Genomic DNA, 27,574 nt, shown 5'->3' with positions numbered 1-27,574 from the left:
TTGAGATCACTGTAACTCGAATAATGTTGTATTGAATGGCTTTTAATAAATTGTTGGAACAGAATTATAAAATTCTTTGCCATTATCTGTTTGCAAATAGCGCGGTGATCTTCCACTCTGATTGATGATTGTCCTGATGGCTTATGTAACACATTTTCCAGTCTTGGATTTGAGTGGCACAGCCCAGGCAAATTTTGAAAATGTGTCTATTACAGTGAGTAGATACTTGTAGCCCTTGTTGATTTTGTCTAAGTTTTTCAACTGTCCACTTGCCATCTCAATCAAGTCCCCTTGCCATAAATCATCTATGCCTTTTGTGACTACTGGCAGTCTCTTATAATTATGTCTGGCTTGTCTGTGTAATTCATCAACAATAATTTGTCTAGACATAATATGAAAACAAGAATATTGCAACTATGGGGTGTTCAGCAGCTGATACTACAGGATTTTCTAAATACAGTTTGTCTCCTATTTGTATATTAAATTCCAGAGAGCAATCATCTTCAGCATAAGATGTTTCTAATGTATTGGGATCTGTAAAATCCTCTAACTCTACACTGGTGATTTTTGGTTTGTTGTCAGCATTTGTTATTGATAAGGTGGGGTAGTGGTGTGCCTGTGGTTGAAGCCAATATTTGATCTTGATTGGTCTCAGTGTGCCCCCAACAAAAAACTGGTAATAAAATTGTGCAGGGGACAGCATATATATTTTGCCACCTGGTGTAAATGGTGAATCATATTCTTTGTTGGGGATGCTGTACAATTCAAGAACTACTGTATGTTTTGGATTCTCGATTATGCCTGTTATTTCTTTTTCTGCTGTAAGCAATCTGCTTGTTACAGATTCAAGGTGCTCATTGATGGTTCTAACAACATCATCATGGCCTGGCTTGATTTTTATGTCCACAATAAGTTTCTTGTATTGTTGCACAATCTCTTGAAGCTGGGTGGCAAAAACAGACAGAGCATTTGCTTGATTGGATTCCATGGTCCCTAGCTGTTGCTTGATATTAGCTACAATTTGTTGCAAATTTTCAATAACTGCCAATTTTGAATTTTGAGCAGTAAGATCATGGACCTGTCTTCTGACATCCTCAAACAGGGCATGCAGTTCATTAATATGTTGATTAGTTGGTAGAGTAGCCACTGTCTGAGTAAGTTGTTTGATCTCTGTCTGGATATTCTTGATATCTTCTGATTTCAATATGCGATTCACAGCTCTCTTAATATTTTTAAGTTCCTTTGATGTCGGGAGATTTGATACAGTATTTTGCAAAGATTCAAATGCCAATTTCACATTATTTAATTCAGAAGCATCAGCTACATTTTGCATAGCATTTTGGAGCAGGGCTATATCTGCCTGAGTGGGTGTTGATTGTTGTAAAATTTCAAGTTTTGTTTGGATATCATCGATCATGTGATGAAAATGAGATAGCTCAGATTCAGTGTTGAGATTTTCAAGCTTTGTGATCTGTTCCTGGACACTGACAAGTGTCTACAATACCAGGCAGGCGGGATTCTTGTACATTTGTCAAATCACTTTGCACTGCTGCTATTGTACGCTCAAGATGGGTTATGGTACTTTGAATTTTTCCAAAATCTTCATATGTTTCAAGTTGCAGCTTAATGTTGGCAACACTCCGAGTTATTGCACTCAAAGCATCAGAAGATGGCAAGTTGTTCATAAAATTTTCAAGTGTCTCAATTTTTTCTTTAACCTCGGCTATGGCATTGTTCAAGGGGTCCAGATTAGGTATTTGGAGTGATTGAATCTGTTCCTTTAGAGTGGAAATCACTAGATCAAAATCTTCTTGTGATTTTATGCTTTTGACAATTGTTTGGAGCTGTGTCTGGACATTATTTATCTGCTCTTCCAATTGCTGTTTCAATTGCTTAGAGTTGGTGGCTTGGGTCTTAAATTTGGCTTGAAGAGCTGCTACAGCTTCTTCTAAACTTTGAAAATTATCCAATGTTGGCAGATCAGTATATTTCTGAAGCAGCACTTTGAGTTCAGAATCAATTTTAAGAAGAGGGTCCATGCATTGTGATTGTAAATTTGTAATTTCTAATTGAAGACTGGCATTGAGTGTGGTTTGTAAAGCTTGTAAATCACTTCTTAATTTCTTGACTCTGACATCAAGCATCAGAATCTCATCACTGTGATCTTCATGTCTTGTATGGCCAAATATATCATTAGGCATTTTTGTTTTAGTGGTTATTTATTATTGAATATCTGATTCTTAATTCTATAAAAAAAGGTATAAGCTTGTCATATGATCCAGGGACCTCAATATATAAGCAGTCACCAGCAGAAACAGTATATACAGTGCCAGAAATCATGTTTGAGTGCTTAATTCTATAAATATTTCTCCCTACTGAAATCTTGACATTACCCTCAGGGGTTGTTATAAATTGCAATTGACCACCTACAGGTAATTGGTAATGATTTAAATTATTGTTAAATATGTACAATGTTTTACCTGTTTCATCATCAACATCTGTAAGTATGCTGTTCAGATGAATAATTAACAAAGCACTTAGTTTAGATATCATATCAGAAGAGGGTTGTGGTGTTGGCAGGTCCATAATAGCCTGTTTTTTGAACCCAAATAAGTTCATAGGCATGTTTATTTATTTCAAATCATGCTCTGTAATTGGGCATTGATTGCTATTTTTCAAATCACAATGACCCCATGGTAGAGTATGTATGCCACATGATAAAATGCATCTCTTATCATCATGTGGGTCCAGAGCCACTTTTCTTACAATATTGCTAGTCAATAAGTGATCCACACTCTGAATTCTATTTTCTGATGTTGTGATTGTGCTACATGATTTGAGACAATTTTTGTAATCCTCAAATTCAAGCTCTTTGTCAACAATTACTCTGCCAATGCCCTTGGCCTTTTTGGCAACAGCGCCACTACATGTTTCAAAACTGTACATCTTGGCCCTTAACCCAGCAAATGCCACAATAACATCACCAAGTGTCTCATCTTTTAACTTGCCAGGCACCTTTTTGTTGTGGTGTTGAATCTCTGTATGTTCAGTGGTATCAAAATATTTAAACAATTCAGGCTGTGCTATATCTTTATAAACATCTTCTGTTTGAATATCAAGAACAAAACTATCTGTGTCCATGTACATCAATTTTACACAATCACCATATAAAGGTTTCAACACATCATAATACAATTTTAACATGTGTAATTTGGCCAATTCCAATATCACAGCCCCTACATAAATAGGCTTATCAAACTTAATATTTGTTTTTTTCATGTTGAAAAGTGCCATATTCTCATCATAAATTCTTCTGTAATTGAAGTTTGGCTTTGCAATCAATTTTTTGCTCCGGCTGGGGTCAGTAATTATTTTAACATCAATATGTTTTCTGACATTTTCAATTGTTTTGCCATACACTGAATGGACCATCAATTTAAACAAGGTCTTATCAAATTGGCTCAATGCAGACGTTCGAAGCTCTGTGTTTGTATCAATATATGGCTTCAACCATCTTGAGTGCCTGAACCTCAAAACTTTTCCAATTTTGGTCACTTGAACACCATGATTCATCAGGAACTGGAGGTTTTTGTAATATATAACATAATCCTGTCTCGGCTCTAGAGTCATCATTAATTTCTTCTGTTTAGAGCCAGGTGAACACTTAACCTCGGGAATTGGGGGCAGATCAGAAAATGTGTTGTGTAAATCATCAGGAATTGTCAGATCAACCTCTAAGAATAGACCATAGTGACTGTCATCAAAGTCCTGAAGATCCTCAATATTGAAATTTTCAACCCACTCAAGCCCTGCATATGGCAGTTTTTTCATCATAGCATAACCATACAGGCTGTTTACATCCACATACAGTATATAATTTGATGGCAGTGCTGGATCATAATCAGGAATATATTTGTTATTTGCTCTGGCATATCTCTGAGAACATTGCACCATGCCTCCTCTTATACATTGCTCCATAAACAGATACATGTCCTGATCCTGGATCAGATCCAATTGCATTTTAGTGTTTAAAAACATTGCAGACCATGCTAGGCCCGGAGCACTGTAAAAATACATTGGATCCAGTTTATAATTTTGCATGGAAGATTTTCTGAATGCCTGCAATATATCAGCTAAGAGGGTCACATCAAGTTTTAAATATGCCTTGTGATAATCACCAAATGTCTGGCATTTTAAATTGTTCCACATCAACTGGGCATGGTGATAATCTTCATCAGTGATTCCAGATCCTCTGATTTTGCTGTAAAACTCTTGTTGTGGTGGCAGAGAACACTCATCAAATTTAGAAAAATCTGTAACATAATCATATGGATATACACCCTTCCGCCTAATTAATTTCAGGTCCTGATTTGGAAACAAAACACATGTGATTTTGAATTGATCATCAGATAATTGAGTGGCCAGTGTAGCCAGGCTAGCCGATAAAATTCTGTATGAATCAAGAAATCTTAAGTGAATAGAAACACCATTAACTTTAATTATTTTGCTAATGGCAATATATTTCTCATTAGTTTCAGCTAAAATAATTAAATTCTGCTTGTCAAACCCCTCGTACCTGATCAAATGATGAAAATCATAATTGGATGCACCATGGCAAAATACCGGGACAAATTTTGGTCTCTGGATCTTAATATTACAGCTATTACACAGGGCCATTAAGAATTTACCATCTGTATGAGAATGGTGTTTCACCTTGATATTTGCATCTGAAAATTCAAAATCACATACCGGGCATTTTTCTGCATTGTTGAAATCTTCAATCTGTTTCTCTGTTAAAGGCAACATGGGTTTTGATTTTAATAGGACATTAGATGCTATGTCATGGCACTCATTTTCTATTCTATGTGCAAATTCTTTGATGGCATCTGTTCCCATGTATAAATATTCTTTACTAACCACACCACCCTGTACAACCACATAATAAAAGCTGGAAGGTTCATGTAATTGATATGATGTAATTGAAGATTCCTCAGGGTCTGGGCTGCAGAATGCAAGGGGTTTGAGGTTTGATTCAAAATCACAGACTATATATGCTGGTTGTTCCAACAAGGCTTCAAACTTTTTGAATTTTGCATTTTCACTTGGCATTGGCATCACCATATGAACAGGTTTATGGTTGCCACAGTATTTCAGATGCTCAAGTAACTTGTTTTTAGCAATTTCTGCATTTTTTTTCACGAACCCCATTTACCATTTTTTGACCATCAAATACAGACAAACATCTTCTGCACAACTTGAATATTTTATGAGTTTTGTCTAGTTGTGTTCTGACTAAAGCTTCAAGATTATGTATCAGAGTGTAATGATTTGTGCCATCCCCTTTAATTAAGAGCAGATCAATCGGAATAGCAGATTCATCATCAAGTGTACTGATTCTGAGAGGATCTATCAAGCAATTGTCACGGCCAGTAGAACAAGTAAATACATTAATAGATAATTGTTTGCCATTGATGTGCCTGGCCTTTTTTTCAAATTTATCAATATTCTGAACAGGCATTGGATATTCTAAACCCTCCATTGCTTCATCAAAATTATTTTCATGTTGTTTATAAAAAGTTATTCGCTGAGGATCCTTTGAAACTGGATACAAAGCAGCTAAAATACACCACAAAAAGCATTTCTGGTCATTATTTTTTATATTAACCACGGCTGTTTTGTTTTTGATATTGGCAGGTAATGGCACATAAGTGGAACCTTGTAATGGGCTGAATTCAGAAATATTAACATATAACTTGTGTGAAGATCCGCATAGGCTCCATCCAGACTCTTTTGCTGCAAATTCAGAGTGTTTAATATTCAATTGATCTATCAAACTGCTTATTATTTTGTCTGAATTTGCATTTGAATATACCGGTACAGTTTCTGTTATGTGGGGCTGTGTAAATTTTGTGCCATTTGGCTTCTTATATTGTGTAAACAATTTGAGGGACAGCTTATAAGAGCCATTTTGTGCATTTAGAATTGCCTGCACATCTGGATTTATACTGTTCAAAAAAGTCTTAATACCACATCTTGGCTCTGATACAAAACGGTGATCCCTTAATTGGCCGTTAAAACTGCTATGGATGGGTTCATAGCGTGGCTGCTTTGCTGGTCCAGCATTAACAGGTGTTTCATGCTTCCTTTTCAGACCAGATGTAGATGGTTGAGGGGGCAATGTTGATAACTGTGCAGAACAAGAGCCCACATGTCTATTGAAATATGCCTTGCTAAATATTTTGTGGCATTTAGGACATATTTTAGTGGGAGTTCTATATTTGCCTGGGTCACAATTCTTTTGGTGTCTGGCCCAATTGGGGCTGGATATATTTTTATTACACTGATTGCAATATTTTTGATTTGGCATTTTTGTTGTTGGTTTATTATATAAGATTTCCTGGGGTTCAATTCAAAATTTTGAACTTAATATATATATATATTTTGTTCAGCTGTGTGCTTTGTTTATTTCTTGTGTATATTTAATATGTTAATATTGTTAATTTTTATTCTCAGTTTATTATATAAAATTTTTTGGGTTTTAAACCAAAACTCTATGCTTATTATGACAGGTTGTAAAGCTAATAGCCTACAAGTGGAAAAAGAGAATAAATATTGATCTACACTGACCTTCCGCAAATGCCTGCACAGACATGCATGTCCTAGAAAGGCAATGACCTAGCGCTGAGTGTTATGTATTGATTTTTGTATAACAGGCTGGGACAGATATAAGCCTGACTCTAAATTAGAGTGGATTACAACAAACAAGCTGGATGCAACAAATATCAGATTTTTTATACAAAATATAAGCCCTTTTTGTTCAATATACCAGAAATATATTTAATATGAATAATAATAAATGTTATATATTAAACCAAACAGGCCTGTAGTATGAAAAGCACTGTAACAACACACCCTTACTCTTCAACAACTCTCTCAATACTGGCTGATATGCAATGCAAAATCTCTTTATATAGCCTAAGCACAGACCGCATTGAAAGCATCTGAAACAATAAGGCAATCAGAATATAACACATCATCACTTTATGTCATAACCAACCAATCAGAAAACAACACATGTCTAATAATTTATTGCAAAACATGATGCAATATAAATAAACCAGAAATAGGCCACAAGTGGACCGGAAGTAGGCAAACCGGAAGTGGACCGGAAGTGAACCGGAAGTGGACCGGAAGTGGACCGGAAGTGGACCGGAAGTAAATATGTGTGGGTGTGGGTGGGTGTGGATGTGTGTGGGTGGGTGTGGGTGTGGGTTTTATGAGGATTTTGGCTTAATTTCAAGTGTATCCAAAACAATATCAAGAGGGGCATATTTTTAACAAATTTATGGACAACAATCTCACAGAAGTGCCTTTTATAAGTGTAGGCAAATCAATCTGAGGGGGCTCATCATTTGTACACTGTAGCTTCGGGCATTTTTACAAAAATCTTGGATTAGACGGGGTGCTACACTTGAGCAAAAAACTCATATGGGCATGTTGAGCTAGGTTTAAGTGTAGGCAAATCTGCTTGAGGGGGGCTCATCATTTGTACACTGTAGCTTCGGGCATTTTTACAAAAATCTTGGATTAGACGGGGTGCTACACTTGAGCAAAAAACTCATATGGGCATGTTGAGCTAGGTTTAAGTGTAGGCAAATCTGCTTGAGGGGGGCTCATCATTTGTACGCTATAAGTGCGCTGGTTGTAGCATCAATTACACTACTTATTAACATGCATGAAAGAATGTGATTATAATGCATGGCTGCGCATGGGTAAACACTTCTTGAAATACCGGTAATTGTGTCCCATCAGAGACAAAGCGAAAGGAAATGGAACAAGATGCGAGAATAAATTTAAAAAGAATAATGAGGAAAACAGGATAAAGAAAGGTTAAAGAAGTAAGAGGAAAATCGGGAGTGTAAGAGAGAGGGGGATACATACGTTTTATATACACATATATACTATATATGTTCTTAGATTTATACTGCCCACCCTAATCTATCAATATGGAGTTTCAGCCCACCCTATCCAAAATTCCTGGCGTCGCCCACCTTCCCTTCGCACTGTTCTAGGACAACGTCAGATAACAAATTATAGAAAAATGTAGCGGTAAGTACACCCCTTACTCAAATTTTTTGGGCCTACTACTCTTATCCAGACACAATGTAATTATATTTCCGGAGCTCAAAATTATGGTGACACTTTTAATATTCTTCTGACAGAAGGCAGCATTGAACAAAATTGCAAAAAAACAGTTTTATCCACTAACATGCAACAGTGAAATAAGCCTTTTCACAAATTATATTAAAACAATATGCTAGATAAACTTTCACAAGACATAAAAACAGATTGTATAAATACTCGTACACAACGTACGCAACCGTACTAGAAGAAAAAAAAATCCGTATAAATTTAATTATAACATAGAAATATAATATAAATATCAAATGAGCAGATAATATATAAACGATTTTGATATTTCTATGAAATTCCAAGAAATTTTAAACTTTAAATATTTAATACAAATGTATAGTGTAATATGAAACTGGCGGGGATGTAAAGGAGAATTCACACCAAAGAGAAACGCGACATGCGACACGAGACACGAGAGTTTCATACCGAAGAGCAGGGTTGGCATGATTAAAACAAAGTGTTTTAAACTTGTTTCAAACATTTAAAACACATGGCTTTGTTTTACACAAATGTTTAAAACATTTAAATCAAACTGTGTAAACATGTTTTTTTTTCAGACTTGTTTAAAACACATTTTGATACTTGGTGTCTGATAGTTCGTGGTTATTTGCGTGCTTTATAACTATGCCTTTCATTCAATGCGTGTTATTCTGTTTATTGTGTATAGAAATCTGTTCAGTGGCTGAAAATGTATATTCAATTAACAAAGAAACATATCCGTGGGTCACGTTTAAAACACCTGCCTGTTTTTTTTCAGGTGTTTAAAATACTATTTTAAAAATTGAAAACTCCATGAATGAAACCGTTTTGTTCCTCACTTAACACGCTGCAAAATGTGCACATTGTGATAATGTCAGTCGCATTCACGATAAAATATATTAATCAACAAAACAAGTTGTGCAAGTTGTTGAAACTCGGGAGAGGCACGTTGTGCATGAGAAAACTGGATATAATAGCTCTATGCACTGACATCAAACTATATACGCCAGACTCGCGTACTGTCGACGTGGCCTTTGGCCACGTCTTGTACGCTCGTATGCGTGACCTTCGGCCACATTGTGATCGCAATCATGTTTTAGATGGGGTTCCTCAATGATCTTAATGACTTTGAAAATGTCTGCATGTTGTATTGGATGATGGGGAACATGTGTACAAGTTCGCTAATTTGAAAAGTTTAGAAAGTAACTTTGTGTGTGTATGGGCTCTAATAAGGTACAAATATTCAAACTATTCTTGTCTATTTTCTTAATAATGAACTGAGTAAGTAATAACAGTTTCAAGATAAGTAGTTGGATGTTTTGCATAAACGAATTGAATAGCGACTAAATTGAAAATGCAATATTTACGTATTTTGTTATTTTCACATTTTTGAACGTAATTGGATAATAACTGTTTTCCGTCATTCCACTCAAATTCCTACCTTGCCTCTGTAATAAATTCTGATGCTCGTATTTTGAAATTCGAAAAGTCTAGCATAATTCCCTTACAGTAGTTTTCGGGGTGAAAATAAACTTTCTTTAAGTTCCCTAGCAACGTCCGTTTCCATGGACAACAACAGGCACGGCAAGCTCTAAGGAATTGCATGTTAATATACCCCCTAAATATTTAGTTAAAACAAGCACGATGTAGATATTTACGCATTGAGTATAACAATATATACGTAATTGTATCTGGGCTGAAACTCTTTATAATGTAGATGTCACCCTTGTTTCAGGCACCTTTTCAAAACCAGGAGTTGATTCATCTGTGTGTTACTTATCTGTGAGAAATATAATGTAGCTGGACAATTAAGAATTGAAGGAAACAATGTGTGCAAAAGAAATGCCCGTGGCAACGGTTGCTAAGGACGTGAGAAAAGGGCATTTTCACCCTTAAGGAAGGGCCGATTGAGAGATTTTTGAATTTTCTCGGCCTTTTGGGACGATTTCATGGGGGGTCGTAATCGGGCGTTTCTCGCCTCCGGGGCTTCCTTCATGGAGAACATTTATGTCAGTGAGTCAGTGAGTGAGTGGTGGGATTGGGGCTATATATATATTGGACTTTCCAGCCTGCATAAAGCGAATACCTAAACACTAGAGAAATGGTTCTCAATCTTCGTGAATCCATGTCCCGGTATTTTTTATAAGTCAATGCCCTTAGCACAAGAATTTTCCTCGTAAATAACTTTACAGTAATAAAGATTTTATGCATGAATTAACATCCTATGAAATTAAATATTGATAAATATATTCTGCATAATCATAAAGAGTAAATAATAGTTTGATTACGTGTGTAGAATCGTTGACAAACATAACAATATGAATGACGAAGTGGTAATGTCATCTCCTTGTAATTAAGTGATGCCGGGTTCGATAACCGGTGGAGGCACATTGTGGCGCGGGTCCCACTTTAAACTCTAGGTCCAGTCCTGATAAGTATTTTTGTGTATAAAATGGACTTAAGAAACGAAAATTCACAACTCAAATATGATATTGGGATTATGATAGTTGTAAAACATTTTCAGCAGAACCTTTAGCAGCTCAGTATAGTTGATACGAAGGCACTGTATCGGGTCGCGGCCCGGCGGTTGATAAACAATGCACTAGATTACTTGACCATGTTGACTGATCTATTTTGGACTAAAGTGCTTCCACATGCTGGCTTTTTCGAATAGAAACAATCACACCGTAAATGGCAAAAACACGGCCTCTTTACACGATTTTGAAGGCAAATTACAGCCCGTAACTGCTTAAAAAAACTTGATAAAGCGAAACGAACGTTGTGTTTAAATCTTAAAACATTGTTAAAACATTGTACATATCAATACTTTATTATATCAACCAATTTGAGCTTCAAATACGTTGTAAGGCTTCCGGTTTGGCTCTCTTCTAAAGCCTAAATATAGCTCGTTGGAGTGAAGCATCCACTGCGCAAATGCCAACAACAAACTGAAGCGACACGATGCACGATATTGAGAAAACGGCACAGTCCGAGAGAGACGGTAGCGACATGCGACACGTGTATCTTGCCGTGTCTCTTCGGTTCTAAAGGTTGCATTCATTACTGAGGTTCGCTTCCAAGCAAAACATATCTCGTGTCGCTTCGGTGTGAATTCTCCCTAAAGCGTGACCTTTGCTGAAGGCAACCAAATGTTGCTATGCAAAATTGCTATTAAAGTTTGCTTGTCGACATAGAGATAGGCAACACTCCTAACACATTACAGGAAAGTAAATATTTCATGATCTAAGTGAATAATTTTTATTGCACAGGTTGTGTAATTATGAAATATCTTATTATTCTAACTTGATATATTAGGATAAATTTGCTAGTTTTAATTGTAATGGTAGCACTGTTAAGCCTTGTTTCCATGTTAATATTGATAATTATTTTGAATCTTTGTCTGAAGAAGACCCTGTTAGAGGGTGGAAACGTTACGTTTTAGTGTATAAATATTTTCTACAATAAATTTGCTACGAGAAGTCATTTACATCCAGGGTCTTGATGGAATTAACTAACAGTCTTAATATCACAATATTAATGTTTTATTAACAGTAATTGATTTAACTAGCATCTAGTTAACAACACACGTTTAAAATACATTTCCACTGAGATATCTACTTTAGACAAGCCTTGCAGAGGCAAATCTTTCACTTAAATTTCAACACTGCTATTTGCAGCAGATTAGAAACAAGAAATAGTCACAAGATTACTCACAGAATGCCTTGAAAAATCACACACTTAAACTTACATCAAAGTCATCTTTTATGATTTGTTTTATAACCAAACCGCGAGAAAGCAAGAAAATCTCTAACTTTTCCCATCGTTACCAACTAGCTTATTTTTGCGGAGTTGCCAACCTTGCACAGAAACTTATCATATGACCATACAGGCCCTCCTATACGTGTGATAACACTTGAAATCTTCTTTGACAATGAAACAAATAACAATGGGTAAAACAAACGTGTATATACATAAGTTAAACAAATGAACAATAAATCTTTTGCTACGACGTAACTTGGGTCGTTGGAAATTTACCTTGGGTAGCTTTTGATTGTTTTCTTTATTGTAATTTTCTGCATATTATATAATATGTCCTATCCCAGCTAACTGTATAGCAAGGCCTCGCATATGGACAGAGGAGGAGGAGGAAAATCGAGTGGTGAAAGCGCAGCGTTGCCAACCGTACTGTTCCGACCGTATATATATGGACGTACGGTCCAGACCTTAGTCCGTACGCTATATGCACAGCTTGTCAAAATTTGCTTTTGCAGTTTTATCCCTAATATTTCTCTAGGAGATTCTTAACGAACCGTACGAACCTGGAGACAAAAATACAGGCCGTTTGCAACGTGCGTTCGGTATTATAGTTTTCAAAAGTTTGCAACGCTTACAGTAAGAAGGAGGAAATCGGGTAATTCCCGTCGCCCATTACACAAACTAGTTTCTCTCACTGTTCATAGGTGGAGCCGTCTCGCGTCACTACTTGTGCAGAGACATGTTCTCGTTCGCCTGGCCTACGGTTAGCTGGTACGGAGTTTAAATAATTTGTACTTTTTTCTTGAATATGTATCTACTCATGCTTGTTATAATAATTATTATATTTGTGCAGATGCAGTATAAAACTCCTGTGTTCCATGGACTTCAGCATGTATCCGATGGACATTCACAAGTGTGAATGGAGAATCTATTCGTGTAAGTATTGTATTATGTTTTGCTTGAGTTCCAATATGTACTAATCTTCATCCATTTCAAAAACTAAATATAAACAAATGCCATATGGCTTCTCAGAAATTCTATTGGTTGATTCCGTTAATTGCTATCCGGCATGAATTTTGAGCGTAGGAATATAACACCTTTGATATAAACATAATTATTTCGTTTAGAATTGAGCTGTTCAAGCAAAGCTGTATTTACTAGGACAAGTCTTTTCATATCTATTTTTTTTTGGTAAGGGTGGTGTGTTCCCTAAATATATAGAAGTTCATATTATGAAGAAACGAATTAAAACGCTTTTTAAGGGGGACATTAGGCATATTTTGCCATTTCTACGTCAGAAGGCATATTTTATTAGATTCTCGGTCATATTCAGCATATATTTTTTTCAAGGAATATAAAGCTATTTTCAAGGTTGAATGTTTTACAATTATACGTCCCAGATTATTTCCTCTAATTAAACTAGAGGAAACCTCCTTTTCTAATGGAATGAAATCAGAAAATAGACTTTGGCTCAAAATGACCCTGAGAAAATATTTGCTTATTGTTGAATTTCTTTGCAGTGTATATTTATTTATTTTCTTCAATACTATGAGAACCAGTAGCCGCTTCTACCTATTCGCACGTGCACACCCAATTAAATATGTAATACAATTAATTTTTATTATACTTATTCAAAACATCAAACGATCCCACGCTCCATAGGCGACCATTTCAGCTTCGTTTTACGAGCGCCTGCAGACTGAGGTACGTTCGCTTCGCACAAGTGGCAGTGTGCTCATTTGCCGCTGTTTTCAGCACGCAAGGAGAGAGAATGGATTCGATCTTGCTTTCGTCGCACTGCTAGCACTGTGCTCCAAATGCAGTGTTGCAACCCCGCTCTATTCGAGGTCGTATGGCGGAGTATAGGCAAAGGCAACCCACACATCATTGTAAATGGATGGATGTTTTTTGAAAAGGGAGTTTCTATGGTATCTTCGCCCACATTCGTCCGAGCATAGCAGGGGCAAGAAAGAAAGAAGGAAAGGAGGGGGAGAGATAACTGAAAGCGAAACACGTGCTTTAAACAATGTCTTGCATTGCCTTTGCTTAGTGCAGCTCGGTCAAAATAAACTATCCTTGTGGCGCTGTAATCGAATTGTCAACTCGCGCAGGGGAAACGTGAATCGGTCAGCTGTTTCTACTGTGTGGCAAAATTGCTACAGTGTCAAAAGCTCGTTCCTGTTTCAGTGCAAGGCCTCCCCGATGGCGTAGTGGTAGCGTCGTCGCCTTGTAATCAAGGGGTCCCGGGTTCGATACCCGGTGGAGGCACATAGTGGTTCGGATCCCACTTTAAACTGTAGGTCCAGTCCCGATTAGCCTTACTGTGCATAAAGTGGACTTAAAACACCAACTCAATTCAACATTGAGTGTTTCAGTGCAGGGTGTTTGTTTTCATAATCAAAGGGAAAACTGTACATAGCAAAAGCCGAGACGTAATATTTAACGTCGTTGAATTTGGAGAGAAGTTAGGTACAAAGTGCGCAGCGACTGCAATAATAATACGGATACGGTGGAAGGGAAAGGAACATTTCGAAGTTCGAAGCAGGGCAGTGTGGACCGAATGAGTACTGTTATTTTCTTTAATATTATTATTCTCTTGAGTTTTTTTTTGGTTTGGATAGTCGGTCATTAGAAATGAACAACTGCTGGACATATTACAACTGATTTTCCGCATGTGGAAGTCTCCCGGTCCTGCTTGTGTGATGTATGCAAATGTTATTATTATTCTTGTTCACTATTATCAGCGGAGAGAGGGAGAAAGTTTTTATTAAATATTTTGCAAATCGACAATAATATTGAATATTGTAGATCAGTATTTCTATGTTTTTAGTGATTTTGTCAGGTTATCGAATGTTGAATTATCTATACAAAATAACATCGCTCTTCTCGTGACTCGACGGAAAATTCACAGAGGTATTTCAAATTTGTATAAATTAATATTTTTTATATTTTGCATGAAATAAACTCTCCAACAGCCCCCATTTTATATGAAGGTGGTCATAACTTGAGTTGCCAATACATTTAGCATCATTATGTGTCGAAGGAAGGGTGCTAGTATTTGAGGGGTGATAACACTTCTTCTGGACACGAGGCTGAAATGCACACCCATAAAGTCAGACTACTGATGAGAACTACCTTCCCCCACTATTGCAATGCAATACACATTTTCTGTCGATAATACAGAACTTGAGCCTAACACCATTGTTTACTGTAAATATGCTTCTTTTGTGTCAGCCAAAGTAGAAATAAGTTTTTCTCAGTACAAAACTTTGCTGGCTTATAATTTGAAAATTTACAAAAAGTATTGGGGCTCATAAGGTGAACTAAAAACAGTATGTGAAATTATCTCAGCATATCTTAGATATTCATGTTTGAAACAATTCAGTTGTAAGGGCATATTTTCAAAATTATTCTGCATTTTTTTAAAAAAAAATAGATCATTTCTATTTTGCATATATTGGTGATTCTTAGATCATAGTCCTACTAGATGGCAGAACTAGTTGCGTGAGTAAAATGTAAAGAAACAACAGGCTGCTTAAACGACTAATCAATCATGCAGCAATCGATGAAGTGCTAAAATATGGTTTTATATTAATTTCATGTACAAATAGGTTGAATAAGATTGTTCCTTCATAAGAATTGAACCCGATATTAGCTACTATGTACATTATCGGTTAAGCCTTCTTATATGTAGAGCTTGCCTTGCATTAATCAAGTGAGATGATAAGCAATTAATCTAATAGATGGCATTGTTATGAACAAAAGTTAAATTTCTTAACGTAAGGGGTCTTAATTTTCTCCTTTCCATCAAGGTATATCACAAAAATATGTTAGCGCTCAGACTTCTGTTGACGCAAACCGGAAGTAGCAAGAAATACCAACAATATTCACGATTTTGAAGGTTTTGTGTCACGCTGACTTCGCTTTCGGTGCTATAGACTCGCCATATCAAGTATCTTGGGTGTCCCAGTAAATAACGAAAGTCAATCGTTCATCGAAAGGAACGAAGAAGTGGGGCCAAAAATCGCGGAAAAAGTAAGAAAACAACATGGCGTTTAGAGTTTTGCGGGTTGCCTATCCTCCATCACTACGCAGACACAGGGCTAGTGGCACGCGCGGAGGGTGTAGACAGAGGTGTCCACAGGGGGGGGGGGGGATTATGGCGCAGACTGCACCATAGAGGGGACTGGGAGGTTACCTTCAAATATAAAATTCAACATTTATATATTTTTCTAAAATATTGGTAAAAAGGTTCACACCTTAAATCCACCATATTGAATAAAATATATAGGGGCAAGGGTGTACACAGATGGGTTTCTGGACGCATGTTGTGTCTACTCAGCTTTGGAGCTTTGGTGGTGGGGGGGGGGGTATTTTTATGATTGAAATTTGACGTGAACAATGTAGCATTGGACACAAGTTGTATGACAGAGCTAACGAAAAAAAGTCTCTGCGCAAGTAGTGACCCGAGACGGCTACACCAATGAACAAATGAGAGTATTGGGATTGTATGGAGGGGATGGTAAGCGACTGCAGTTACCAGCCTTCCCAGCAGCGTGTACTGCTTCGCTCTGCGATTTCCCGCATTTCTCTGACGCTATGCGCCACCTCGCTCCAGACATTCCCGGGACATAGTATAGGGGGAATTGAGCATTAAATTGAGGGGTGTCCAATTCTTGTGTATTACTCTTGTCTTAGACTGTTGCGCGAGTTCTGGTGTGGAGACTGAGAATTATTTGTTTTGGAGCAGGCAATATACACTCTTCAACATAAAGAGTAAGTCTAAAATTGTCATGGAAATTTTGGTGGGAGGATTGAGTATTAAATTTAAGGGGGGAGATATGAAGCTCTTGATAAAGAGTTCAGTCTTGGATTGTCAAGGGATATCTGTAGTGGAGTGAGAGTTCGAATATTATATCACGGACGAACACACGTTTTCGGCGCCGAACGTTCGAAACGAGTAACTATCGCGGGATCTTAAGAAAGTACTGACAGCCCATTAAATTAATATTGTTTAAAGCCTGCAAAGAAATGGATGTAATAATTTCCATAAGGTAATGTGTGTTTGACGTTTTACTCGGGTGAATGTGAAGTTTTATACTATCGCTACATTACAAGACATTGACGATATTCTCGATATTGATTAATGACATCACTTCTTAAATATATAGTGTTTAGTGTTGGTAATAATACTGCTTAATTTAGAGCACGTGCATCATTTGGATGGTGTACTTCTATTAGCAATATTATTGTATTATTGATTTCCTGAACGCTGTAATGTAGTTGTACTAAGTGTAATTCATATGTTAACACCTTGCACGTTACCCGATTAAACAGAAAAATAATTATTATCGAATTCTCATTTATAACTTCTTGTCACGGGACAATGTTACGTTAACAAGTGAAATTTACATTGAAGATAAAATCCATGTAATTATTGCTATGGATTACCAAAATAATTATATTTACCTCGAGCAGAGGGGGCGAGTTCATTGAAGGAGGAACCGTATTATATTCTCGCCCTGAGCTTAGAAATTTCTATCTAGGGTTCTGTAATGTCTCGTGAACCAATAATTGAATCGGTCACGCGGCTGAAGCCAGGTTGAATGTTCTATCTTAAGTTGTGTAACTATTTGTGTTAAATGTGTGGATTTTAAAAATCTTATTCTCCAATTCACAAATACTGTTTAAATGCATATTTATATAATTTAATTTATTACATTTAACCAATCAATATGCTAGCTTTCCGTTATTTCGAAAAGTGAACAATTAATAAAATATGGACAGATCAACATGGTATTGCATTCAGTGCCGGATCTACAAATCTTGGCCCCCCCCGCAAAATATTACCTAAGGCCCCCCTCCACCTACCTTCACACACACACATTATATATATATATATATATATATATATATATATATATATATATATATTACACATATATAATGTGTGTGTGTGTAATTCTTGATCTCGTGTTGACAAACTCACATGCGAGGGCCTACAGGGTGTTTCAAAAGTCCGTTAACACCTCCTATAAAAAGTAAAGGAGTTAGGCTGGGTACAATTGATAGAAACTGGTTAGGCTTAGGGTGAACCACGTTGGTGTGTTGGTTGCATATTGAATTCAACTCAATTTTTTTAAAAAATGGGAAGGGGGTGATGTACATAGGCGCCTATTTGTTAAGAGATTTGGGGGGGTAAAGCTAATTAAAGCATAAATACTGATTTATTTCTGTGTGCGGGAAGAAGGGTAATTTTTTTTAAGGTGGAACCTAATACACTTGAATTAACCTTTGAAAAATAGTAATTGTAATAACTGTATTTGACAACAAAACATATATATCAGGGTACATCGAACTTTATTAGCTGGACAAAAAATTCACTGCACTACTGTGATTATGTAATTATAATAATATAATAATTAATGTAACTTTTGACTAAGAATTTTTTATCATATTCTGTTTATAATATTTATTCTTACAATCATTTATAGGGGTTTAATATCTTCACACATATTTACATAGAAAAGGAAGGCCCAAGATAAAATTTTCATCTGGGCGAGCGATTTTTGACATTTCCGAAGGGAAACAAAGGAGCCTATTTTGCAATGGACTGGCTCATTCAAGAGAATGAAGACTGCAGTATTTCCATGCTTCTTCCTCTATTCTTGCACATATTCATTCATAATATGCCATGCGTTTTCCTTAATTCGTCGTCAGTTTGAAAAAGGAAATACTAAAATAGTAAACGTACAAGCACAAGAAACACACTCAAACTGAGTGATAGTACCACATTATTGATTCTGCCCATTTCAGAGCAGAATCCTGCGTAATTTCCCACCTATTGTGTGTGAAGTTTCTGTGTGCAAAAGTTATGTAATATGTTGGAAGATACGCATTGTGTCCCTTATAAGTGGGTCAAACGAGAATTTGATGGGCCCGGGCCCCTCTGCCCCTCCCTCCCGGTTTGGACACCGGTGGTGATGTGATATACATATATGACACTATTTTCTCATGAAATTGTAGCCTGATTTCATCTAAGGTCGAATTTTTTCCGGCATTGTCCCCGCAAAAAGCTGATCCAGGGTCCAACCAGCATCAAATCAAATGGTACCCGTTTGGGGGGTGGGGGGGTGTAAATGCGGCCTGAGCGTGGTGCTGATCACATCACCTCGATGATGTCTGGCATCAAAAATATGTTGGGGCCTGCCCCTAAATATCCTAAATATGCCTTCATGGCACGGTGCTACATGCACAGGGAACTTTAACTTTACCTGTGATATTGTATTCGTTTCTGTACCTCTGAGTAACTACGTTTATTTTTTATATGCGCATATACGAACCCTCTACTATGTAAATGGCTGAGGGCCTCCCTAAAGGCTTACTTGTCTCCGCTCCCCCTCCCCTCCGCACTGCGGGGTTTTGTGGGTTGTAGATCTGGCACTGTATTGCATTCAAATAAACATCAACTATTACGTATTCATCCAAACTATTGTGGGAGATCTTCATGAATGATTTGGAGGGGGGGTTTAGTGCATCCATGATCTTGAGGTGATGGGCATCCCTGTTTAGGGAAAAGGGACAGATAAATTATAGCGTTCAGGAAAGCTAAAAAAAGTTACTCTGAGTAGACACGCTGTCGTAATTAAATACTTTATAGAGATTATAACATGGTTGGAGGGAACGAATGACATTATTCCGGGCCCGGAAAGACGCATTATATGATTTGGGGGGGATTGCGCCATTGGCCTTAGGAGGATGGGCACCCCTGGGCGTAGATATCCCCACCCAATCTTTGATCTCATTTTGGCGATGGTCTTGAACTTAGCCTCTGGTATTACAAACATAATTTATAGACCTACTTTCTTACTGGCATTGAGGTGCAGTATACAGGCGAGAAGATCGCACCGTAAGAAGTTGCTCAACAATGGCGTAACAACATATCGCGAGGCCCCCATCCGTTGTTTGCTTGGTAACATACATTTGACACCTTTCGATGATAACTGGGGGGGTGGGTTATAACCCCAGAGGTTTCGTATACAATTCAAACATGATTTACGTGCCAGTTATTTCAATAAGTATTAATATATGATGTATTACAGTGGTTATCAAACCTTTTTTCTCATTGTACACCTTAGTCGTAACAAAACGACAGATGTACCTCCGTCATAGGTTTTCTCCGAATAGTGGATTTTGTGGAATTTTTTTTCTGGCTACCTGATTAGTGTTTTTTTCTTATATGTTAGAGACGTGTATCTGCAATTCAGCAAAATGACTTTCGGACTGTATGTGGAAAGATTGTAGACAAATAACCATTAGAATCCTACATTTATTATTTTATTGGGTGTGTTTTCTTTTACAATCTTTAGTTACAAGATGTGAAAAACATGTATGCTAAGAAGTACATAAAGAACTTTAATTTTCATATATTTTTCCAGAGTTATTGAAAATACAGTAAATAACAAAAATAAGTTTATGAGAAACTGTCGAACACCATTTTGGATTTTTTATTGTAAATCCTGAGAGTTTCTAGTGAAAAGGATGTGCCTGCATAGACACAGTTTCTTGATGTCTGGTTGTGTACTGGAAACGTTCAAGATAAGATTCGGCTTCAGATTTAGTCTATTATAGATTTCGAACGAGTATTTTATTTCAAAACATACGAATAAAGATAAAGTAACAAAATCAGCCTTATTTTCCTGTTGACCGTTAAAGCTATGAATTCTGAAAGAATGAAGTCTGCTCTACACACCTGCAGAAGAAATGTTGCCGTTTGGGTATATTTCTCTTCTGAGCTGATCGCATACCCCCTTCAAGTCGTTTACTGGAGGTACGCGTACCACAGTTTCAGAACCACTAATGCATTACTTTATTACATTGCAATGCATTTATTTTTTACAATCTTGAACGGAAAATTACATACAATTGCTAAGTTAAACGATGCCCGATTACGAACGACCAAATCAATCCAATCCAAAAACTCTTTTACATTGTTCTCACAATTTCACATTCTCCGTCGTCATCATCATCGAGGTCGTTCTTTTCCTTCATAATTTGACACTTAAAAGTAGTATATTCATGTTCGGTCACCTTTTTGAATGGAATTTTGCATAAGTTAAGAACAAAACTTTCGCACGCGTGATACACCACCACAGAGGGTCGATTAATAGCATCAACAATGTTCTCTACAACAGTTGATTCCACCTACTAATAAAGCTGATTGCAGATGAAGATTAAGCAAACCTGCTTGAAAAGTTTCGCAGGAATACCAACATAACAACAAAACGAAAATTACTCTGGGGTGGTGCCCGAACCCCGTTACCGTGTATGTTAACTTAAATATCTCAGTGTCAATCGATACTAAATTTTTAGGAACACGTCAGAAAATTATCATATTTAAATAATAATAAATTTATTACGCCTTGCTAAATTTGATAAATTTGTTAAATCATTTATAAATAAAGATAGAAACAATGTATAAGGTACAAAGTTAAATGTTGAAAACTAAAGGGTAAGTTATGACAAAAAGTGTGGAGTTGATTGTTCCGATAAACTAAACGTTATGACGTAATCGAATGAACGCCAATTAAAATTTTAAAATAAGTTGTAACCTTTATGTAAGAAACTAATACCGGAAGTTTTTAATTTTATAGCCTACTTATCAATGTACAAGTATTTGCTAATTGAAAAGGATGTATCAGAACCTTTTAGATAATTTATCAAATCCAACTTATGTATAAACTGCACATTTTATTGTAATTTAAGACATTTTTGTCTTCATGATCTGCTAGTCAGGGGTTCGAGAGTACAGAAATCTGTTATAAATAGAGAGACAAATTTATGATAAATAAAAACCGAGGAGAGCTGTAAATAAAATGTTAGATCAGCGGTATATACCAGCGGTGGAAAAAAAAACGACTAATCTTATCGCTGCTACAGCTAGCAAGTTCAATGAAACTGGAAGTTGAGTAGACATTCGGGAGAAGAAAGGAATGCAGCTTGACAGAGAGCGAAGTTTTCGAACTGAGATTATGTGCCTGGGATATCCCAATTTGCAGCGTCTTCCTGATGTGATCGAAGATAAAACGTTCTTCAGCTGCAAGTGGTAGAAAAGTTTAGGCAAACGTTTCGTTACAAATCGAGAGTTTGTTTCTCGATTTCCGGTTTTTGCGTGTTCTCTACTTAATTTGATGATATTTCACGTTTATTTCGCGAAAAAGCGTTCATTTCGTGGAAAAGCACACATTTCGCATTACGTCACGAATAAAACTCATGCGTATTTCATCATTGGGGGTGTAGTTACGTCCAAAATGTTTAAAAATGAATCTTTTTTTTTTTTTTTTCACATTTCGCGATTTCGCGCATCGCGAAAATTCAATGTCCCTAGGTATAAATATGGCAAAATTTCAGTAGAAAAGGAGTTGTTTGTTGGTATCTGCACCTGTGTGGGTATCAGGCCAGGTGTTGAGTCGCTCATACCCCGCACGTTTTTCTATACTGAGTAAAGTTCTTAAGGACAATCTCAGTCGGATATTTAAGAAGTTATCTCATTCTAAATCTGAAATTACCCGGTTTCTCAGTCTCGCGCTCTTGGTTTTTCCCATGTACACACATTGACTTACCTTAATAAAACAAGATAAAACCTATATCATGTGGTTCGAGTTTTTCTTCTGCCCACCTGAGATAGTTCCAGTGCGGACCTTTGGAGTTCCGTGATGCCGACTACAGGAGCTGAGGACAATTAATTTAGTTCCTGCCACTGCGTGTGTCTGTTTATAGATACAGTGTAGAGTCACTCACACCCCGCAGTTGTGGGAACGTAACAAATTACTCACGAAAATTATATTTAATAATTTCACTAACCCTAAAAATGTATTTCTGTGCTTTCCTGGAGGTGAAATCTGAGGCTGCAGAAAGAAAGGAAGAACTGCTAATACAGCGTGTTCAAAAGTGACGCAACCTCATGGGGAAATATCATGAATTGTTCTTGTTTCGTTATACCTGAATACCCGAAAATACTATTGTCGTTGGTTCATGGAATCTGTAACGCCAGAAGGGAAGGAACTCGATGAATGGTACTGGACTGATGAGGCATGGTTTAATCTGGATGGATACATTAATGCCCAGAAGTCTCGGGTATGGACCAGTGACAACCCACATGCGATGAAGGAGTTGCCTCCGCATTCACACAAAATTGGCGTTTGGTGTGACATTCTTTGAACAGACAGTGGACCTCTGAACGGTATGCGACAATGGTGAGAGAATTTGTTAACACGTTGTCAGCTGAGAAGTTGGAACGCACATTGTTTCAACAGGACAATGCCACAGCCCACACAGCTGGGAACACAATGCGTTACTTGGAAGAGTGTTTTCCAGGACGACTGATCTCAGTGGGGTTATGGCCACCGCGATCTCCAGATTTCCTTCTTGTGGGGTTAACTTAAGGACTTCGTCTACGTTACTCATCCGCACAGTATTCCGGAATTGAAAGACAATATTCGTAGCTGTGTAGGTAACATCTCACAGATAACATTGAAAAGGATTTTCAACAACATGATTCGTCGTGTCCACTTGTGTGAAGAAAGAAACGGCAGTCACTTCCAGCACTTAATGTAAAAAATTTAATAAGAAATGTTTTCCCATAAGTTTGCGTAACTTTTTGAACACCCTGTATTATCCATTCCCTCCTCGAGTTGAAAACAATGAAGCATTTAAATGCCTCACACTTGCTTGCTTCGTGGCAGTTGGATGTACTTTTAACGTATTAAAGTCGGGAGAGCTTTTTATTCATGGAAAGCATAAATGGGTAAAAATGTGCAAGCAAGTTATCATGAAATTTTATGTAAATCTTTCACATGAGAAATACAACAATAATATTTATTTTTTCGGGCTCCTTAGGATTAGGCCCCACCCGCCTGTATGATAAGTCCCTGATTTGACATATTCACTCAAATTATAAAGTTTAAGTAGAGTTTAAAGCCAAATAAAAACAGGATGTTTTAATTTTTTGCCTACAAAATTTAGCCATATCCATCTTTTTCTCACTCTGTTTTTTTTTAAATTTTTCGTATCAACCCCCTAGAGGCGAAGCCCCCGGCGGTCAAACCTTGCTACGCCACTGTTGCTCAAATCTCTTGTATTGCAGGAAAGTGAAAAGAGACGGTCCTAAATTGTTGTTTTCGATCTCTTTACAGGGAGACACAATTACAGGTTAATGAATTTGACTTGGGACAATCCGCCCATGGTGCACAGAACTGAGACGGGATTCACCAATATGAAGCTTCCTCAATACCGAATGAAGTTTTTGACAACAGAAGACGAGGATACGAAACGTAAGTGAATGGAGCAAATGCATGTGAATTTAATGATTAAGAGTAAATTTTGTATATCCAGAGCCAGAGGATGCTAGTAGTGACGAATTGAGGGATGGTATTGAGTGATTTATTTTAGCATTTCTGCCACTTTTGACTAATCGCGAAGATGATGAGTGATGATATGATGAAATTGATGAACACTCACAAAGAAGTGCAATGCCCAGGTCAAACCCGGGGTCCCTGGGGTTGTAGCGCGGTGTGCTAACCACTCCGTCACGTAGGTCGGCGAGGGATAGTATTGAGATGAGATGAGCAACGGCATGCACCCGGGTTCGAAACCCGGCCTGCCTATTGGTGTTCTTTCTGAGTGTTTTATTATCAATTTCATTATTATCCACACTCATCCTTATTTTCGCGAAGAGCCAAAATTGCAGAAATGTAAAGCAAAATAAACCAATGAATCAAGAAAAGGTCCGTTTAAAGCCAGGGTTGTTAAAGATGCAGGAATTTTAAATAAATTAAATTCCAGTCCAGGAGTGAAAACCAGTAAGTGACGCATGCTCCAATTGTGGGAAAATAACTATTACTTTATTTCATTTCAGATCCAAGAAATGTAATATAAGCGTAGTTCAGCGCTCTCTTCTCCTATATGAAGAAATTAGAATGTAGAAATGCTCATTAATGTCGTCGCAGAGCAAGCTGTCCTTTTTCCCACAATTGCCGCATGCGCAGCGTGTACCGCATGCGTTTAGGAGACGCCTCTGCTATGACGTCTCGGTCTTGTTACAGTCACGGACACTTCTGATATGTAAAAATCCCACTGTGGGTCTATGTGATCGTTACAACCCAGAAGTGTCCGTGACTGTACCATGCCTAATATAATGTTAAACAATGTTTACTATGTCCATGGCCACACGGAAAGACACGTTGGTTCATGATATTGGCGTGACAACGGCGATTGCGACGATGATTTCATCCCGCGTTCACATTGTTTTATCAAATACACGATGAACACGTACGACAATTTAATTATTTAATTAAACAATTACGGAAAGACAAACCTAAATTCATTGATTATTTGATAACACCCAGTTGGATAACGTTTTCCCTAAATCGTTCCGATGGGATGATTACTTGCAAGTAAGAGCTCGAACTTGTTTCGACTCTGTTCCGCCGACCTCCGTGGCGTTGTGGTAAGCACGACGCGCTACGAAGCGAGAAGTCCTTGGTTCGAATCTTGACGTGGGCATGAGCGTTCTTTGTGAATCTCTCTACAATTTCGTCATATCATCACTCCTTATTTTCGTCGCGATTAAACTAATCGCCAGAAGTCTTGCGATTCGTACGAATGATTACAAAATGACAATCAATAAGCCTTTTAAGTATTACATTAAAAATAATATGAACAATAACAGATTTTGTTGAGCAGAACGTAACTACAAGTTTTACACACAAATAATATGTGTATTGTTAGTGCAAAATTATGCAAGATGTGAAGAAATACCTTCATCCGAATAAAATAACATAATTTGCTCTATCGTTTGATTTGGTGAATATTTCTGTTCAGCGTATAGTTCTGTTTTGTCTGCCTAGGTAGAGATATCAGTTGAGAGTCTAATTCTGTGTTGTCGGCCTAGGTATATATATATATCTGTTGAGCGTCTACTTTAGTATTGTCTGCCTAGGTAGGGATATCTGTTGAGCGTATACTTATGTTTTGTCTGCCTAGGTAGAGATATCTATTGAGCGTAAATTTCTGTGTTCTCTGCCTAAGTAGAGATATCAGTTGAACGTCTACTTCTGTGTTATCTGCCTAGGTAGGAATATCTGTTGAACGCATACTTATATGTTTTGTCTGTCTAGGTAGAGATATCAGTTGAGCGTCTACTTCTGTGTTGTGTGCCTAGGTAGAAATATCTGTTGAACGTCTACTTCAGTGTTGTCTGCCTAGGTAGGGATATCTGTTGAGCTTATACTTGTTTTGTGTAGCTAGGTAGAGATATATGGTGAACGCATACTTCTGTGTTTTTGCCTAGGTAGAGATATCAGCTGAGCGTCTAATTCTGTGTTGTCTGCCTAGGTAGGGATATCTGTTGAGCGTCTAGTTCTGTGTTGTCTGCCTAGGTAGGGATATCTGTTGAGCGTCTACTTCTGTGTTGTCTGCCTAGGTAGGGATATCTGTTGAGCGTAGATTTGTGTTGTCTGCATATGTAGGGACATCTGTTGAGCGTCTACTTTCTAGGTGGAGATTTCTATTCATTGATTCATTGATTTAGTTAATTTCACTTCGCTCTTCTGTCACTTTTGGCTAATCGCGAAGAATGGTGATATGATGGAATGGATGAAATTAGACACATATAGAGACGAAGCAACAAGATCCCCACGTGAGTAGAGACGCCAGAGCCTCGTTAGTCTGCAAAATTTAGTCCAGAATGTACTACGTGAAAGGGAAGTTGACATTTAGGCGCCTTTTAAAAGCATCATCCCCTTACAAACCGAGATTTCTGATCAGTGTCTGCTTCTGAGTCATCTGCTTAGGTAGGGATATCATTTGAGCGTCAGCTGCTGTGGCGTCTAGTGTCTTCCTTCGTGGAGATGCATGTAGAAGATCGTCTGTTGCCGTGCTTACCAACGACTCAGAAGCAATCCCATAAAACCCTATGTTTTGTCGTTGCGTTGAAGTTGGTGAAGATACTGTCATTTACGAAGTGTGTAATAGGAAATCTGAATCACCCTGTATATACAGGGTGTCGCAAAAAGACTTCAATAATGCTTGGGTTTTGATAGATATCATAAAACAAGTAACTGTTCCTCATAAACTTTACCTCGAAAGGGCTTAGTTTCTACGCTATAAGCGCTTAACATCTAACCTGTATTTATGCAACCCAACACAGCAAACGACCGCTCTGACATAACTTCTAAGGGCGTGCGGCAGGGTTGCCACTAGCGTCACTTGGCAGTCTTCCCTGAGCAAAAAACAAAAGGTTATCGATACTATAGCATTGACAATATTATTTTTTTAAAACCCACACTTGTAACACCAATAATTTTCCTTACATGCATACCCATCAGTCATCTTTGAAAATTGTAGGGAGTACGTGTTTAGTGAATCCTTCTTGCCACTGTTTTCCAGAATTCCTATTGTTTGTTGGATATTTTGTGACCTTGGCCTCATAACGCTTGCTCTGTGTTTCTTACACGGGCGCTGTAGACGCACGTACGAATTAATATCGTACGAATTACTCACTCACGTTTCGCCAAAACACATTTATCTGAGTGTACATGAAATACTTTACTTTGCATGTGAATAAGATATTTCGTTCAACAGAATG

The 27,574-nt window shown here is 37.4% G+C and overlaps 1 protein-coding gene across 2 annotated transcripts in view; it reads left to right on the top strand.

Moving 5' to 3' along the window:
* LOC145999438 (glycine receptor subunit beta-type 4-like) overlaps positions 1 to 27,574 on the top strand; it is a 258,162-nt gene that overhangs the window by 152,415 nt on the left and 78,173 nt on the right. For both annotated transcript variants that reach the window (XM_083136400.1, XM_083136399.1), the window contains exons 6-7: positions 12,782 to 12,864; positions 24,123 to 24,260. In XM_083136400.1, the coding sequence (XP_082992526.1) occupies positions 12,782 to 12,864; positions 24,123 to 24,260 (221 nt within the window). The remainder of the gene's footprint in view (positions 1 to 12,781; positions 12,865 to 24,122; positions 24,261 to 27,574) is intronic.

This window comes from Lepisma saccharinum, chromosome 15 (assembly GCF_977018435.1).
Source record: "Lepisma saccharinum chromosome 15, izLepSacc3.1, whole genome shotgun sequence".
Taxonomy (NCBI): Eukaryota; Metazoa; Arthropoda; class Insecta; order Zygentoma; family Lepismatidae; genus Lepisma; species Lepisma saccharinum.
This window is presented reverse-complemented; position numbering and strand designations above follow the sequence as displayed.